This window comes from Ambystoma mexicanum, chromosome 5p (genome assembly GCF_040938575.1).
Source record: "Ambystoma mexicanum isolate Mex_15411 chromosome 5p, UKY_AmexF1_1, whole genome shotgun sequence".
Lineage (NCBI taxonomy): Eukaryota > Metazoa > Chordata > Amphibia > Caudata > Ambystomatidae > Ambystoma > Ambystoma mexicanum.
Window position 1 is genome coordinate 1,340,202,651 of NC_090930.1, and position 19,628 is coordinate 1,340,222,278.

At 43.5% G+C, this 19,628-nt stretch overlaps 1 protein-coding gene across 2 annotated transcripts in view; it reads right to left on the minus strand.

Moving 5' to 3' along the window:
• The window catches only part of SEMA5A (semaphorin 5A), a 2,281,219-nt gene that overhangs the window by 977,885 nt on the left and 1,283,706 nt on the right, over nt 1-19,628 (minus strand). For both annotated transcript variants that reach the window (XM_069613729.1, XM_069613730.1), the window contains one exon: nt 12,476-12,761. In XM_069613729.1, coding sequence (XP_069469830.1) covers nt 12,476-12,761 — 286 coding nt within the window. The remainder of the gene's footprint in view (nt 1-12,475; nt 12,762-19,628) is intronic.

Consider the following 19,628-nt stretch of genomic DNA (forward strand, 5'->3'; position numbering starts at 1 on the left):
GTGCCATGTGGACCACTGGTTCGCGTTACTGCACACTGGGAAGTCAAGGGTGGAGGGGGGAGAGGTTGTTTGGGGGAGTTGAGGGGGGAGGGGCGAGAGGGTGTGTGCGTGGGAGTTGAGGGGGGAGGGGGGAGAGGGTGTGTGCTTGGGAGTTGAGGGGGGAGGGGGGAGAGGGTGTGTGCTTGGGAGTTGAGGGGGGAGGGGGGAGAGGGTGTGTGCTTGAGAGTTGAGGGGGAGTGGGTAGAGGGTGTGTGGGGTGGAGGGCTTGTTCACTTTTCCATGATTCTTTAATACACATTTTGGTAACTCATGATTCACATGTGTGGACATTGCTTATTGCGTATGTGTGTTTTATTGGTGAACAGTCTACAGTGTCCATGTCCCTTTCACACCCAGTGCCCCGAGTGCCACCTCCATGTCACACTCCCCGTCCATGTGTGCTAGAAGCATTGGTTGATCAGAGTCTGACGCATGTCACGTCCCTCCTGTGCATCGCTGCCTCCCTGAGGTGCTGCCCCATCTCCACCTTCCTCATCCTCATCGTCAGGTGGTTGCAGTTCAGCGTCAGGGGGCAGGGGCATAGTCTGTCTGATGCACATATTGTGTAGCATGACTCATGCCATGACAATCTTGGCCACCTTCTCATGGCGGTACAGGAGTGCCCCACCAGACCAGCTGAGGCAGCGAAACCGTGCCTTCAAGGGGCCAAATGTCTGCTCAATCACCACACGGGTGCGTGTATGTGCAGGATTGTAGTCCTCCTCGTGCCTGTTCTGTGGGTTCTGGACTGGGGTAAGGAGCCACCTCTTCAAGGGATAGCCTGCCTCACCTGCATGTGGGCAACAATGTATATGTGTAAGTCATCACATCATATGGGACCTCGAACAATGACACCATAGCATGCATTCATTTCCTGGTTGCAACCACATTCCCATGAATGAATAGAGACACACAATGTGACTGCTATGTGTGTATTCCTCTTATGGACTGGTGTGCGTGCCATCAACTAGTGGGCGCAGGGGGGTCCAGTTCCTTGTGAGTGCTCATGCACTGTGTTATTCTACGGCGGTTGTTTCCATGATCTGGGTGATGTCCAGTAATTTGTATGCTTTCTTCCGGGCACCGTTGATGTCAGCCTCATGATGATCTCACTATCACAACAAATGGTGACATGCAATTCAGTTGGACCTCTGTGTCAGTGTAGTGGTCTATTAATGTATTTGACCCTCATGTGACTCCTTAGTACGCAGTAATGGGGGACTGTCCTTTCAGTTGATGGTATTTGGTGCTGTGTATTGGCCATTGTAATTGCTTGTAGTTGCATTGTGTTGGGGGGGATACGGTCTGATTTGGTACAGTGCACATGTAGATGGCTATGGAATGGTTGTGACACTGCATCATTCACATGGTAGGGCTGTTTACATCTTGCATTATGTGGTCAGGTGTCAGGTCCAGTCTGGCCTGCTTAGGGGTATGAGCATGGTCCATTCTCTCCGGCACTCGCAGCCAGGTGAAGTATGCATCTCTCCCCCCCCATACTCAGCCAGGTGAAGTGTGCATGTCTCCCCAAATCACCAACCCACATCGCATTTCCATAAGCCTTACAGGCAACTCACCAACAAGCCAGGATCTGTGCCCTGCATGTCGCTCCATGTAGCGTGGTATTGTGGAGTTCCGCAGGACCATTGAATCATGGGTTGATCCGGGGTATCGGGCAGAACAATGTCTGATGATCTTGTTTGAGTCACATACCATTTGCACGTTGATGGAGTGGTATAGTTTACGGTTGAGATACGCTACCTCCATGGCATGTGGGACCACCAATTCCACATGGGTGCAGTCGATGGTGCCAATGCAACCAGGGATGCCGGCCAGTGAATGGAAACCAACTTTGGTGTTTGATATCTCCTGGGCAGTCCGTGGTAAGTAAATGTGCTTGCCTGTGTGCTTCAGGAGGGCATCAAGCACTTGGTTCAGCGTACATGAGAATAATGGTTGAGATATGCCATGCATGTGCCCCACTGTGTGCTAGTAGGTGCCTGTGGCCAGGAAGTGGAGCACAGACACTACCTTTATTAGGGGTGGGATGGCGGTGCGTGTTTCAATCAGGCTGACAATGTCGTCATGTATCATGTCGACAATGGTGGTGATAGTGTCCCGGTCCAGACGGTATAGGGTGTGGATCTGCTCAGGGGTTAGGTTAAATGGACTGGCTCTGATGCGAGGGATTGGGGGCTGCCTGCGTGGCGCCACTGGCTGCACAGGTGGGGCATGCTGGCCCTGCCTTGCCCTCCTTCTCCTCCTGCGTCTCCTCTGTGCTGCCTGTTGTTGTTGTTGTTGTTGTTGTAGTAGCACTTCCACTGCAATCATGTCCTCCAGCCCCAGCATTGCTAGTAGTATTGGAATCATTGTGGAGTGTGACTGGGTGTGGGAAGGGGTGGAGTGTGCTCCTTTTGTGCTGGCCCAGTCTGTATTGCCTCCACCTGTGCTGATTGTGTGCACCTGTGCCAGTTGGGAACACTGCACATGGCCGTTTACGGCTTGTCCGCGATGCCGGTATTTTCACCATGGCGGTAAGGTACTTTGCGGCCTTCGCTAGGGCGTTAATTGCATGTCCGCATGACTCGTGATGTTCCCCTGTTTGCACCATGGTGCTATTGCCGGCATGAGGGGTCGTGTGCCTGCGCTCCTGCCGCTATTTGCGGCACCGTAAAGTACGGTGCCACTAATAGCGGGTTGTCGTTTCGTAATCGGGCGGAGGGGTAAGCGATGACGGTAATCCTTTACCGGCATCGTTATTCACTTACCGCCTGGGTCGTAATGAGGTCCATTGACTGATTTTGCATTGACATTTTCACAACAGCTTTTAACTGATCCAGAATGTTAAAGGCCTGTGAACCATCAGATACTGTGCCCTCCACATTGAGGTGCTACAAAGTGACTGCACTCACCAATGATGCCACATAAACCACTGATCATTAAATCAATAAACTGGGCCACTACCACCTATTTGTTTCTTTGTGGTTGCCTCTGGCTCTTGTTTCCTTTCTTGTCTATTCTGCCAGCGAGATGCATAAAGAAAAGAGATGTGAAAACCTTGTTTGGTCCTGAAGAGATTTGGAGGAAGAGATTAAAACCCACTGCAACCGGTTGTGCGCTACTCCTGGGATGTCTAAGTAATTTGTCAGGTACCCTGTTTTATTACGTTTTTAAATGTTTTTGTCCAAGCAGATGAGAAGGAAGCATTAAAGGCGAAATATTACTCCCCTCTGTGCTCAGAAATCCAGCCTGCTTTTTGCATGTTTTTTCAGATTTTTTAACTTTAAAAAATACCATTATGGTTTAGAATATAATCGGCTAGATCTAGAATAGGGTTAGTTTCCCTCCTCTGTACACTCACCCTAGATAAGTGGTTCATCAGATATATAGGGACAGTTAGTAGTGGTTGGAGGGACATATGAGCAACATGGTAATTATTAGCCTATGTAAATAGAAGAAAATAGTTTTTGGACATATACTCTCTTTCTGTGTGAGATGATTGGGGCACTGTGTACCGTCTGAAAGCCCATTTTGGACCTTTTGTGTGAAAATGGCTGAGGTGATTTAACCAGTCTCTAGGGCGCAAGTGGCCCGAGGTGGCAGATTGTGGTCAACAGCACCTGGTTTTGGTTCTTAACTGGGTTGACAGTATCGAACGTTGATGCAAGAAGATCAAACTCAGTTCGGGTACGGTGGATCGGGTGGGCCCAAGCAGTAAGCTTGCATCAAGCAGGGGCGGTCAAAGGGGAACTTTCTGCGATGTAGGTCAGGGCATTCCCCAGGATTTCTTCAATGTTGGGCCATGCCGAGTCAGGCTTTAGCCACTGGGAGTGGCCGATGTGTGATGCTCCTGCGGGTCGAGTCGGCCAGTGGTGGTCTTTGAATTGGTGGTTTGGGTGCTCCGATGTACGGGACTGTCAAGTGGCCATTCAAGGGATTGTTGGGTCAGGCCGTGGTTGTTAACCCTGTCCAAGTCTGCGTCTGACTCTCCAGTAGTTCAGATTGGGTCCCGGCGTCAAATAGTTGATTCAAGCCTAGCAGGTGACAGACTCAGCTAGGGCACAATGCAGTGTCGAGCTGGTTTGAGGTGCAAGTGGATGAGTTTGGATGGGTGGAGGAGTGCAAAAGACACCACCGGCGTATTACTGCTAGTTTTATGAGCAATAACATGGAGTGACCGGTTCGGAGCAACAGAACAGGGAGATTAAGCTGGTCTGATCCTCTGGCTACTGTGAGCCCCTGCTCATGGGAACAGGATGGTTCCTTTCGGGATCTTCTCTACTAGCTCTAGGAGATTCCGGCACAGAGTGGCAGGTCCTGGTCCACAGCAAAAGTCACCCCCAATTTGCAATGTGAGTGTTATGGGCAGAACTCTCCTCTGCCTTGGACGGCTCCTTCACCTAATGCTGAGGGCTTTGGAAAGTGCAAATTTCCCAAAGGAGGTCCAGTGAGTCCTTCTTGTGTGTTGTTACAGAGAACATCTGAAGAGGAGGTGGGAGACCAGGCACAAGTACACTGATTACTGGGGTAAAACTAGCCTACCTTAAAAGGTCCCGGAATGAGATAGAGACAGAGAGAAATGAAATTCTGGAAGTCTCCTTCCATTGAACACAGCCTTTCTGTCTACTCTAATCCCATCCCTTCCCTTCTCACTAAGAACAGAAGCCTTTAGAGATGCAACACCCTGGTGTGAGGGTACTCCTTTTGAATGGGTGTTTGCATTTGAGGCCTGGGCCCATGACAGCTGTCTGTTGTGTGGCTGTCTCGGGCAGAGGGTGTTACCTGCCCTCACAAAGAGATCAAAGAAGAGTCATGGCCATTCCGGTTCGTGTCCTGCAATTTGACAGTCTCAACCCGCCTGGGCAGAATTGACATTACCTTTCCCAGCCGAGCTGACTAACAGGGGATGACACATATGAGATATCAATTTGGATGTGATGGCCATGATTATAAGTAGCATCATGCACTATGCCTAAACTCAGCCATAGCTTTATTTTCAAGTGCGCCCTGCCAGCATCATGGGCTACTTATGATCATCATAGTTTTGGTACAGGGGGAATGGCTTTAATATCGCTCCTGCACCATAGAGAATTGACTGTTGCTGCTGCTGTCGAGTGGGCACGAGCTTTGAACCTGCTCGGTGCCACTGGTAGGGCAGGTGCTGCAGATCAGGCTACTGATGCAGCAGGGCACACGTTCACTATGCTTTTGGCATGGAGCTTACAAAAGGGAAATCCAATCAGCAGATTACCCTTTTGGAGATGGAATTACCCACATCATTTTATTTAATAATAAAAATAAAAAAGTCAGGGATTTGCACCCTTGCCAGATGCAAATTCTCACATCTTCAATTTTTCACATTTTAGAATACAGCATCTAAAAATGTACATAAACTAAGGTGATCAGTTAGCAGGCGCATGCTTCATTATTATTCTGAGAACAGAAAACTGTGACATTAATGGGAATCCATATTGTGTCTTTATGCTCTGACAAGGTCACTGAGCATCGTGACATGCCGCTGCTGGTGGTTTTGCAGTTGTTTTTTCTATATGCAAGCATGCTACCACTAGGTGTTGGACTCCTATTGCTAGTTATACTGACTGGCATATATGTGTAATAAACATGCTTCACAAGTAAGACAAGCAAGAAGAAGCAGCCACTATCTGACTATGCATTGCAATACTTAGCTATGTGTTGTGATACACAAGGAAGGCTGATGTTGTGAAATCTGTGAAAATAAATAGTTTTTAACTTGTGATTAAGTGCCTATTATTTCAATTTCCCAGCCCTTACATTGATCAACTATCAAAGGAATGGATGAAATTCTTCATGACAACTATCATGAGTAAGTGGGTTTCTCTGTCATGACAGGATAAGCATGATGAAAAGGGGGTACAACACAGCAGTCCAAGACAATGAAAGCACTGGAAATAGGATAGTCTCTGCTATGATGGCAGGAGCCCACAGGAGGTTGAAGGTCATGTGAGGGGCATCCGTTAGTGAGACCAACCTATATTTTGAACTGTTTTCCTTGGGTTTGTGTAATTATTTAAGCCATCTGTGAGAAATGGTGTAATTGTGGGATAATACAGGCCATGACGAAGTTGCTGCCAACAAAAGAAGACAGAAGGGAAATCAGAAACCGTTGAATGCTGGCACACCATAGTTGCCGGACCTTTTGATAAAGAGGTCTGGTAACTTGGTATAGAACTAGAATTCCTCAATGTGAATGTACCATCAAAATGGTAAAATGTCTTGTGTAAGATATCCCAATCAATGTAGAGGATTAAGGTTAGCCCAGACTCTGGCATGGTAACTAAGATGTATTCTAGGAGAGCAGACCATGAAACCTGGGAGAATACATAACAACTGCAATGAGCAGCAGTCCGCGGAAGAGGGTGAACAGCTAACTCAAATACTCAAGCTTTCCAGAAGTGTAGGGAAATTCACCTCAGTGATGTGGGAGAGAGGAGACTGAACACCAGGAGGAGCCAAATGAAGATCCTGAGGCAAAACACCCAAAAGTCATGTTGATAACCATGGAGGATTTTCTGAGGGCCAGGGCCTAAGGTCAACTAGCTATACACAAACAACACCTGGAGACCTTACGAGCACTAAAATAAGCTCATAGTTGACAGACCAAGCCAACCAGGGATCCCGCGCATGGTCCTGCAAAATATGAAGGATCAAAAAGATCCTGCAGCCTTTTTTGTGAACTATGAACACGTGGCTGACACCGCTGGATGGCAATGGGATCATTGGGCCAGACATATAGACCCCCTTCCTAATGGAGAAAGCCAATGCACATTTAAAGCTTTAAATCTAGAAGGGAAAACCCTGTACGAAAACCAGAAATCGGGGATCTTGTAAAGGATGGGCAATCGCAAGAACATTACTGTTTGAGGTCTTCAAATATGCAGCTAAAGCTGGGGAAACACCATGACAAATAGCCTCCCATGTGAGAGACATGTTGAATACATGGTTGGGGTGGAAGACCTATGATGCAGTCAATGAAATACTGATCCTATACCAATTTACTGACTCTATGTCTTCATACCTTCAAAAGGTCTCAAAAAAGTTAGCAGGTGCTCCTCTCCAGAAAGAACATGGCATGATAACCTGTTCTGAGATGAGAGTTTGCAGCACACGCTTTTTGCTCACTCTAACTTTCACAGATGGAAATATCAATTTGCATATCAGTCTTTGTCCCGCCCACATGGGCAGTCCAGCACCGAAATGCTATGGCAATTCCTCTATGAACAAGAGTACCAACAGCAAACCCATATGCGTGTTTCAGCCTTGTTGGGCCTCATCAGTGAGGTGAAGCTGTGCCTCTCTGAGCGCAGTGAGCAGGGAGTCCACGTCTGGTTGCCCCCAGGTAACTCAGGGTGACCAACCCCAAGTTCCTTGCAAATATTTGAAAAAAGGTAGCAGGCGCTCCTCTCCAGAAAGAACATGGCATGATAACCTGTTGTGAGACGAGTGTTTGCAGCACACGCTTTTTGCTCACTGTACCTCTCACAGATGGGAAATTTCCATTTGCATATCAGTCTTTGTCCCGCCCACATGGGCAGTCCAGCACCGTAATGCTATGGCAATTCCTCTCTGAGGAACTGGGTTGCTGTTGGTACTCTTGTTCAGAGAGGAATTGCCATAGCATTTCGGTGCTGGACTGACCATGTGGGCGGGACAAAGACTAATATGCAAATGTATATTTCCCATCTGTGAAAGGTACAGTGAGCAAAAAGTGTGTGCTGCAAACTCTCATCTCAGAACAGGTTATCATGCCATGTTCTTTCTGGAGAGGAGCGCCTGCTACCTTTTTTGAGACCTTTTGAAGGTATGAGGGCATAGAGTCAGTAAATTGCTATAGGATTAGCATTTCATTGACTGCTTCATAGGTTTTCCACCCCAGCCATGTATTGAACATGTCTCTCACATTGGAGGCTACCTTCAAAAGGTCATATGTTCACTCCATGAGCCATCACGTGAAGTAGCTATTCAAATTGTGAATGACTCCCAAAGGGCCATGCACTCAAGCAAGCCAACCATCGGCTCGAAGAAGCCAGGAGAAGCTAAACCCATCAGTTGAGCTACAGAGGGAAGTTTCACAGGAAGACGGTTTAGTACAGTGTCTCCACCCTCCAGACTTGTGGGGCCAGAAGACTGGAATAGAACAAGGCCTATACTTTGACCTGAAAGGGGCATCAACTGTTTTATCTGTGGGAAACTCGGCACATCAGTTACTGATTTCTATTTGCATTACACCACTGGGCAATAGGTGAGCCTGAGATTGTGGGAGGGAGCCCATAGGACTTCAAGAGATGAATCAGGGACATCTCTTGCCAAATCAACTGCAGCCTCCTGATTCAAAAACAAAAAATCCTTGAACTGTTTGACTTTGTGGAATTATTCAAGCCATCCGCAGCACCCAAAAAATACTAGTTGCTTGTGAAGGTGTAAAACATGTATCTTACAATTCTTTAAGGAAATAGACTGCATTCAGTTTCTGTAACTAGATGTGTCTTCTTTTAGTTGCTAGAGAAATAAAATAGTTGCAAACAAACTTTCTATTTCTTGATAGACAAGAGGAGATCATATTCAGTGTGTTGTCTTTTAGTGGTCATACCAAATACTGTTAGTGAGAAAATTACTTCTATTTCCTGATCAGCAGCAGGAGTTAATTTAATGTTAATGGCTGTAAGATACTCATATTGTTAATGATGTGTTATTTATATAGCGCCTTCATCTAAAGCTCTTTACAGAGCACATATTTACATACAATATCACCCAATCGAAATTGGTACTCAATATCGACCTCGGAAGGATGAAAGGCTGAGTTGGCTTTGCCAGGATTCGAACCTGCGACCTGCAGATCACACTCAGATTGAAGCAGTGAGCACTCAACCCGCTAAGCTAACTTGCTGGCTGTATTTTTGCATTGTATTATTGTATTGCTGTATATGCTGTATTATTGTATTGGCCATATCAACTATTAGTTGCAGAGAAACAACTTATATTTTCTAGTAGGCAGGAGGAGATCACATTCAGTGCCTGTAACTGAGCGTGTTGCCTTTCAGTGGACATAACAAATACTAGCAGCAGAGCAAAAGTTAAACATTTCTTGGTAGGCTGGAGGATGTTTAAGTGACAGTGCAGTTTTTCAGATCCATGCCAGAAAGTACTAGTTTTAGAGAACATTTCTTATAATTCGTTGTAGGCAGGGGATAATAGTTGTAAGAGAGTGTACAGTGGGTGTGTAAATTAGTCTGCAACATGCCATCTTCTTGTGCATATTAGAAAGCAACCATATTGCGTGCTAACAGTCCAGATGCACTTACAAATCCCAGGTGACAAAAGAGGCATGTGAGGAAGCTCGGACACCATACTTGAGGTAGATGGGGGAGCAGAGTTACTGATTGCAACTGTTAATTAGATGAGAGGAAACTGTGTAGCTACGTAAAGCTGTGGGATCTCCCTTGTCAGCTCCAACATCACCACATACATCCACTGATGCAAAGTCTGTTGATAATTATGTTGATGATTGTGATATTGATGAGGCCAAGTAACAATCAATGATGGTGCAGTTTGCATACTCACACAACACATAATTTTGGAAACCAGTGACAGAGAGTATGAGAATAAAGAGGATAATGCCAACATTAGAGCAAGAGGAAGGAAGAGCAAAGCTACTCGTCTGCCTTTGGACGGGGTCATCCACAAGCATTCTGTCAGACCTAAAATGGAAAATATCAGTGCATGGCAGCCACAGCATTAACGTTGTCTCTGGCACCAGTGCCTTCATAGCTAGAGGAGAGTTGGAGAGAAAATATTCTTGCTTCAGCAAGTGAGGCCATACTTCTTCATACTACAGAGCAAAGAAGCACGGCATCCTGTTACCTTAACACACTGTAACACATCTGTGTGCCTGCAAAGGTCTGGGACTAAGTTGGTTAGCACATCTTTGCAACGCATATGACGCAACACATTGTACATGATTGGGATGAACCCACAAAACCTCTTTTGCAGCTTTCTCACCATCACTAGTCAGTCTCCTTGCCACTCCCAATTCATATTGTCAACCCAGATAATGTTGCTGCTGTTTGTTTAGCTCTAGTGACTGACTTGAGTTGAGTTGAGCTGCCTGACTGGCTGTAGATGACATTAGCATGTGTGCGCGAGCAAGATGCATCATTAGTCCCTTTATATATGCTGAAATAGCAGCACTCCGTCAGGTCTAGGATTTACACCAGGACGCTGTGGCGCTGGTGGCGCTGGTGGTGAATACACAGCCTTGCTAGTGTAAGGTTCCACTGGTGCAGTATGCAGCAAGGACCGGGGTGCCAGAGGTGGCTAAGAGGACATGGGCATTGGGTGTTATTTGTGCTGCTTTGTCCTCCTATGAGCGTGCTTTCTCAATGCTACCCCCACTTCTGGTGGGTACTGTAGAATGGAATCTAATCTACATGGATTAGGGCTAGTCATACCAGGCGTATACACTTCTTGCGTCCATAAGGAGCAGCCTTCTTAAGTATACCCCACTTCATTGATGTATTGTGCATGTTGAATATCACAGTGCCACATCGCACCATGTCCCTTTCACTCTTCTGCCCTCTGGTAATCTCAATCGCTGCCAATTACAAGATGATGTGAGTAATATCTTTACCAATGCTCAGGTTGTTCTTTGTACTGCCTGAAACCTGATAAGGGATGCCCCCTGCCTTGCCCCCTCTGCAGGAGTAGATAAAGGTGCAGAAGTCTCTCTTTCTTTCTCCTCCTGAGACATCTGCTGGGGAACCACCTGTGTCTTCCCACCTGTAGATTTTCTAACTCTTCCTGCACAACCATCCACACCCTCTTCTTGTCTACCTCCGGGCAGATCAGAACCTCTGCCTTTGTCCTGCATTGGCTCTAATGGATTCACAACTTCAATGTCCTTCACTTACATTAAGCCAACTATTGCTTGCCATTCCTCTTCAGTAGTGCCCAACATTTCTGGCATAAGAATTCCCTCCATCGGGCTTACTGCCTCTCCCTTCATTGTCTATTACTGTGATATTGGCAAACACTGTAATTCTCAGATGTGGCCCCATCTGGATCTCCTCCTCCTGTAGCAACAACACACCCCATGTCCACCTTGGCACCTCTCCTCTCCCTGAGAAAGATTGCATAGGTACAAAAAAGGTCTATTTTGCTTCATCCACTTTTAGCACTGTGGTTCAGGTCAACAATAAGCATTTCGGGGTGGCATGTGAGTTTGATAGTGTTTACGTCTTCCTGGATCTTGTGGAGATGATGGGAGCCAGAAAAGCAATGTCATAGTTGGAATGGGCAGTTTTTACTAAGAAATTCTCTGAAATATTGGTGTAGACCTTGTTGTTAATTTGGGTAGAAGGAAGTCGCCTAGGAAGGGCCAACCATTCAGAAGACACTGAGAGGTGAGTGGGAAGCTGTGGGATGTTCCCCCAAGAGGTCAGTATGCAATTACATAGTGGGCACTTACAACAGTATGGTTTGGTGTGTGGAGAGGTAGTAATAACATGTATGATTGATGATAGGTCTTAAGGTTACCCAATATATTCTTAACTGCCATTACATATGGTCCCTGGGAGGTAAAGGTTTTTCTTTTAGTCTCATAAAGAGGGGCGAAGAAGTTCAAAATGGCTGATAGTTTTGTATCGATTGTTTTCACTGTGATTTGTCTTACTTATTAGGTTAGATGATTGGTAAAGATGGCTGTTGTTATTGCCCATTGTGTTAAAGGTACCTGCTGTTATTTTCAGAACTTCAATATCTCCTGATTTAAGATGGCTGGCCACTTATATTTTATTTTTGAGGCAGTGAATATGACCACTGTTATTGTCATAAGCGTTTAAGGTGGTTGGGCTTTTTTTAGAACAGATTTTGTGTGAGCTAAAATAGCCATCAGTTTCATTTGATTTGTTTAAGGTAGTGGAGTTTTATTGTGTTTTGGAGTGATGCTGATCCAGCGTAGTCTTGAGATGACTTTCCAGCTTATGTTTAATTATATTGTGGCAATACTATCAGGTAATTTTAAGAAACTATCTGGTTGTAATATGGCTGTTATCTGAACGTTCTGATTTGTTTCATGCGCCAGGGCTTCATATAGTTGTATCGTGTGGTAACTAAACACACATCTGCTCAGGAACATGGAATGTAATATGTTATGCTTTACCTAATACTTTCTAAAGGGGGTCGTGAAATGCATTCAATTCATTTTTGTGAATGTCGAATTTCACAAGTTCCCGAATTTACTCGAATATAAAAAAAACATCAAGATGAAGGTTATGTGGAAATTTGAATCTGAAGTATTATCAGTTACATTACCCTGCTGGTCTAGTACCTACTCACAATACAAATGAAAATATGTACTTGTGTTTCACATAAGATTGACAAAATTGAGCGGTTTGCTTACACGTTAGTGGTGAAGATCCCATAAATAAGGTCAAGTTCTGGTAGAAAGAATGTGCTCTGAAGTTCATTGTAATAAAATGGAATTTCCCCAGGGCGGGAACAGTTCAAGCGGGACTTCATAAAGGTTGTCCAAGTGTCCTCCAATAAAAACCGCCCTCCAATGTCATTCTTGCAGACCCGAGCGGCTCGGGAGAAGACCGTTTTCCCGCAGTCGTGCTCCACTGCATTCTCCCGGAAGAAGAAGTAAGTGAAGTTTCCAATATCATATGATGACACAAAGTTAGGCTCTGAAACAAAAAGAAATGGTAAAACAAATAGGCTTGATTAAACAGAATAGGAACATTCCTGCCATGTAAATATTGATAATTTCCGTTTAAATGGAAAGCAATCCTGTTTTAAATTGGCAGGCAGACATTACTTGTCAAACAATAGAACAAGTAAAATCATTTATGTTCAAATTAGCACAATTACAATTATTATATAATTGTGCTGAAATACATATGCGAACTGACTTAAAATATGTAACATCTTTTTTTTTTATTTGGTTGGTTGGTTCAATTCATTGAACCTTTCAAATTTTACAAAATAAAATCAAAGCATCAACACATTTTACATGTTGTAAACCATTTTAAAATCAATATATCTATACAAAAAGATAAACAATTATGTACTCTTAAGTTCATTTTAGCATTGCCTTAAAATAAGCAAATATCAAATGAGTACTTGCCACAGCTTATATACAATAAGTTTTCATTCAATTTAGCGCTCTATATTTCTTAATAGACTTGCTTATTCAATCATCTTCAAATTTGAACAATTCATTCAGAAATTGAACAGTAGCAATTTGTACTGACAAGTTAGAAGTCGAGAAAAGCCATTTCCAAGCATCAGACTGATTCATAGAGAGTAATGCAGAGGTGACTCTGGAGAAATGTTTCTTTTGCAAGTCACCGAGATTCTGACATTCTATTAGACAGTGCTTCAAGGTTTCTTTTTGGGATTGTACCCTACACCATCGACAGTCATTTTCATTCTCTGGTATTAGTTTCCTTCTTGCCAGTACTGACCTAGTATACCATAAATTACATCTAAAGCGCAGGTATCGGTTGTGCATGTACGGTGATGGATATTTCTGCAGATAACCAGCCATGAGTCCCAATTTTTTGTGACCAAATGTAGTTATATCAAAATCTTTCATTCTGGAACATTCCTCAATAGTGACAATCCAGTCCATTTGAAATAACTTCAATTTTGCTCTGACAGGATTATGAAGCAATATATCTAAAGAGATGTTAGAATCTGCAAGAATATTTAAGGTATTCTGAATCCATGTCTTGGAAAAGGAGTAATTTGTGGTTGCCAGATAAGAAGCTAATACTCCAACTACATTAGAAGATCCAATATTTAACAGGCATTTCTTTCATTCAAATCTTTCATTCTGGAACATTCCTCAATAGTGACAATCCAGTCCATTTGAAATAACTTCAATTTTGCTCTGACAGGATTATGAAGCAATATATCTAAAGAGATGTTAGAATCTGCAAGAATATTTAAGGTATTCTGAATCCATGTCTTGGAAAAGGAGTAATTTGTGGTTGCCAGATAAGAAGCTAATATTCCAACTACATTAGAAGATCCAATATTTAACAGGCATTTCCTAAATAACGCACATTTCCATTGGTCTTGTGAATACAGAGATGTTAAACCCAATTCAAACCGCAGTATTGCTTTCGGCATACACATAGTGAGACAAAGGTTTTTTTTCCAAAACTTAGATTCTAACGCATTCCAAAATTTACGTTGTTTAGGTAATGTAGTTTTGACCCCATACCTAAGGATGGGAATCACTTTCTGTTTATAAAATAGTAATATATGAGAATAGGAAAACTTTGCATATTTATACATTAACAACTTCACCTGGGCGATTAAAGGAAATAATTTCGGAATAATTCCAGACTCGTTATCATTTTTTTTAAAGAGTAGGAAATCAAAACACCCAGATATTTATACATATTAACTTTTTCAAGTTTTTCAATTCCCCAAGTACTATTGATAAGAGTTATCCTTCAACTGCGTCTTTGGTTTACACACTAATACTTGCGTGTTAGCCGTGTTAATCACCAAGTTGTTTTTTGATGCATACAAGTTTAATGCGTTTAACATGTTTTGTAATCCACTGGTGGTTTTAGATAAGAGAATGAGATCATCTGCATAAAGCAGATAATTGATCAGACGGGTGCCTAATTTGGGAGCGTCACAGATTGTGTGTAGAAAGGCAAGACTAATGTCTAAGAAGAAGAGATTGAACAAGGTTGACGCTAAAATACATCCCTGTTTTAGCCCTCTCTGTGTGCGAATATAGGCAGATAGTATTCCATTTAGAGTCAATCTCACTTGCATATAAGTATTAGAGTGGAGCAACCCAATTAAAGCCAGAAGAGTACCCGGGCAATTATAATGCTTTAATTTCTGATAGAGAAGTAATCGGTCCACCGAATCGCAAGCTATTCTGAAATCAACGAATGCAAAATAAATTGGTTGACCAAGTTTTGCATACTTTGCCTTGATTATGTTCAGGATCATTATATTAGGTATAATACCCACTCCAGTGACAAAACCTGCTTATAGAGGCTCCAACAAGTGTTTATCAGGAGCCCACTTTTTAAGCTTTTTTAAGATGAGACGCGTATAGATTTTCCCTGGTGCGTCTAATAGTGCTATGTGGCGATAACTATTAGGAGCCTAACAGTTACCCTTTTTATAAATCGGCACTGTGATCGAATGTCTCCAAGACTGGGGAATGGATTGATATTCATTCACTAGAGTAAAGATGTTAAAAGGGATCTGGGCCCACATATTAGGGCTCTGTTTTAGCGACTGATTGGATAGACCATCTGGACCACACGCACTCGATCGACTTATAGGTTTAATGCATAGGCAATTCTCCAGACGTGGACCCCTTGCTCACTATTCTTCGAGAGGCACAGCTACACCCTACTGATGAGGTTCAACCAGACTGAAACACATGTCTGTGGTTGCTGTTGGTACTCTTGTTCAAAGGAGAATTGCCTAGCATTTCGGTGCTGGACTGCCCCAGGGCAGGACAAAGACTGATATGTTTAGGATATTTTTCCTCTGTGAGGGATAGTGAGCTAAAGACTCTGAGTAAGGCTCTTGTAACCAGGACTCATGTCTGGCAGAGAGTCTCCCAGGACCCCCTTGTTATTTGCATATTTCAAGTAACTTTGGGTCTCACCCTAAGTTAGTAGGGGAATCCAGACGTGGACCCCTTGCTCACTATACTTAGAGAGGCACAGCGACACCCTACTTATGAGGTTCAACCAGCCTGAAACACATGTCTGGGGTTGCTGTTGGTAATCTTGTTCAGAGGACAATTGCCTAGCATTTCGGTGCTGGACTGACCTTGGGCAGGACAAAGACTGATATGTTTAGGATATTTCTCCTCTGTGAAAGATAGTGAGCTAAAGACTCTTGGTAAGGCTCTTGTAACCAGGACTCATGTCTGGCAGAGAGTCTCCCAGGACCCCCCTTGTTATTTGCATATTTCAAGTAACTTTGGGTTTCACCCTAAATTACTAAGGGAATCCAGACGTGGACCCCTTGCTCACTATTCTTAGAGAGGCACAGCTACACCCTACCGATGAGGTTCAACCAGACCGAAAGACATGTCTGGGGTTGCTGTTGGTACTCTTGTTAAGAGGAGAATTGCCTAGCATTTCGGTGCAGGACTGCCCCAGGGCACGACAAAGACTGATATGTTTAGGATATTTCTCCTCTGTGAAAGATATTGAGCCAAATACTCTGGGTAAGGCTCTTGCAACCAGGACTCATGTCTGGCAGATAGTCTCCCAGGACCTCCCTTGTAATTTACATATTTCAAGTAACTTTGGGTCTCGCCCTAAGTTACTAGGGGAATCCAGACATGGACCCCTTGCTCACTATTCTTAGAGGGGCACAGCTACACCCTACTGATGAGGTTCAACCAGAATGAAACACATGTCTGGGGTTGCTGTTGGTACTCTTGTTCAGAGGAAAATTGCCTAGCATTTCGGTGCTGGACTGCCCCAGGGCAGGACAAAGACTGATATGTTTAGGATATTTCTTCTCTGTGAAAGATAGTGAGCTAAAGACTCTGTGTAAGGCTCTTGTAACCAGGACTCATGTCTGGCAGAAAGTCTCCCAGGACCCCCCCTTGTTATTTGCTCTAAAGCCGACAGAGAAGGGCAGATGCTAACACTGATAAAGGACAAGTGTGTCATGCTGACTTGCTTCCTCTTTATGAGAAGATGATGGCAGCCCAAGGTTCAAGGCAGCAGCCCATTCCCAGACTGCCGTCTATGTTCCTGGCCCACACCCTAATGCATCCATATTAAGATCTCTCTCTATCCCTTTAAGGGACTGGGCCAATATTGCAGGGGGTTGAAACATGTATTATAGGGATGCCTGAGGTCCAAAGTAAGCGCCCATGCCTAGAAGCAAATCTATGCACAATGAGTTGAATGGCAGTGAACTGCAGTGAACTGCCTCACGAATATTAATAAGGAAGGTCAAATGATTTTTACATTCCACATTGATAACTGATTGGACTACTTACAGTGCAGCATGTCTGTAGGGAAATCTATGTGAAAGAAAAGGATGTAAAACAAAATTTTACATTTGAAAATCATCATGTGAGCTTCAGTCGGGGCGCAGCATCTAAAAAAGACACGTGTGACGAAATGTGTGATGTTAGCAGTCCATCTACAACAAGGGTATTTGTCTAAAAGTAACGGAAAAGACCCAGAATACATCTACCCAGTTAACAGAAAATATCCAGCAACGTTTTGCTTAATGGAAAAACCAGACAAATCTGTGATGAAAAGCACAGCATTTCATAGGAAAGTGAAAAACCGAATTGGGCTTTGCATTATGTATAGTTTCCATTACAGGACTGAGAATCAGCTCTGTATGAAGAAACATACAGATATATTGTATGATTTTGATTGCAAACACATTAATGATGTTGCACTGTATTGTGGAAAATGACGGTAAAAACTGCACTTATGAATGAAAGCAGCTTTGGGCCTGAACAGCCAAATGACACTGCTTTGCCCCAGATAGAGCAACACACCAAGAGAAGGGGGGGTCGGGGTAGATTGCTTTCCCCTGAGAAAAGTGTGAACACAGCCTTTGAAGCTGACCATGAAATCTGTTGACTGGCTCTCAGGATTCAGGCTTTGCAAGCAAAACAAATGCTCCAAATTTGCAACTTCCATCTGTCTCTGAGCTTATGCTAAGTACCCTTAAAAATACAACTAATATGCTTTGGGAAGTGGCTTGCAGTAGTTATCTCTCCAAATAATCTGATCTTTTACTCAGCCAGGCCTTTCCAAAAGGAATCCCTTGATACCTTTGGAGACTTGATGTCTGACACAGGCACAGACAGATGCAGCGATCACTCACGAGAACTTGACTGGGTCATAAATGGCCTTTGCCAGCAGCCTAACTTCAAAGAACTTAGACCATGACAACCAGCATTCTCAGGAGTCCTAAATGGCTGAGCTCTCAGATGCAAAGGAATTAACATTATGTCAGACTGAGTGTTCTGGCACCAGGCAGAATCCATTTTATATTTTGTAAATAAGAAAAACAACGTCTATGTGAATTTTACTTTTGGAATCACATTCTTGCATGTAACCTTTGAAGGAAATGTCCTAGAATTATTTTTTTTATTGTTCAAGGTGATATTTGTAACACTTGCATCACGTGTTGTGCTGAGATCAGACTAGCAAAATTTGATATGCCTGAGTGACCGCAAGCTGGTGAATTGATTAGTAACATGATCACATATATATATATATGATGTTTTATATCATTACTCCAAGTAGACTGTCCTCTTCATTAATATGCTCAATGTGTCCCGGGAGGATAGCTCAGCGGAAACGTACGCGCCTTGGAAGCAAGACAACACGAAGCAACACAGGTTCGATTCCTGGGTCTGCATTTAGAAACCTCTGGGTGTCTAAGCGCATTACAAATACGCAACTAAAACAAAAACAATTATGCTACTACAAAACAAACAATTCCTGTAACAGCGCCTCGTGTGAGCACTTTAAAAATGTAAAATAACTAAAATGAGTACAGAGGGGATGGTTTAGTGTGATGCCGCTTTTGGAACACTATCAAATCACATACACTGACCAATTAGTTTAGAGAAATGATAGATACCTCTAAAGGGAGTCATTTCTAATCTATAAAAGTTCAAACACAAAGATTCTAGGGCACTCACTGGCGTATTCATGGACTGGGATCTACTGACTGACCGACAGAAAGAAGGAGCGAAACGAGAATTGTCAACATTAGAAAGAAGAATGGTACAGAGTGCTTTCCTTTTGGACCCATTTTGAATTACCAGCAGTACATTGGAAGAGAGGTCCACCTGGCTGTAAAATCCCATACCTTCTGTGGAAAATACAGTGGGTCCAATGCAAAAAGAGCGGAAGCAGGCACAATCTTGCTGACTGATGCCCACCTGTTCCTAGAAAGGGAAAATGGAACCCACCATCAAGATGGTGCGCACCTGTCTGTGCAACAGCCAAAATAAATTCCTATGCAAGTATAATATTAAGGGGAAATAATTCTGAGGGGAGTAATACTCTAACATGGAATAGATTAAATCCCATCCTTTTTTATTAGTGAAAGTACTGAGGGGGCTGGGCAAATACATTGACTAGACACCATGAGCAATTAAGACATATTTCAGAAGTGTATGCACTTCTGAAATTATAAAATTGTAGAATAGTGCCTATTGTGTGTTTACTGGAGATCCCCTGCCTGCTTCTCTGCATTATGGTCAAACACAGAAGTAGTATTAGGGGATTACAAAGGATATTTCTCTGTGTGTATACCTAGGAAAATAATGTAACATAATTAATTCCTTGGTTGCACCACCAAGCAGAATCCTGTTATTAGTGCTGAACCGTTCAAGACAAAAGGGAAGGGTTATCATGGCTACCCATTTTCCCACCTTTAAGTTGCCTATTAAAAATTGAAATGTTACACTTGTACATGGTAATGCAATAGAAATAACACTGAAATGAATCTAGCAGACATACACGTTGAACGTTCATTTCCCATTTTCCAAGCAAAATGCG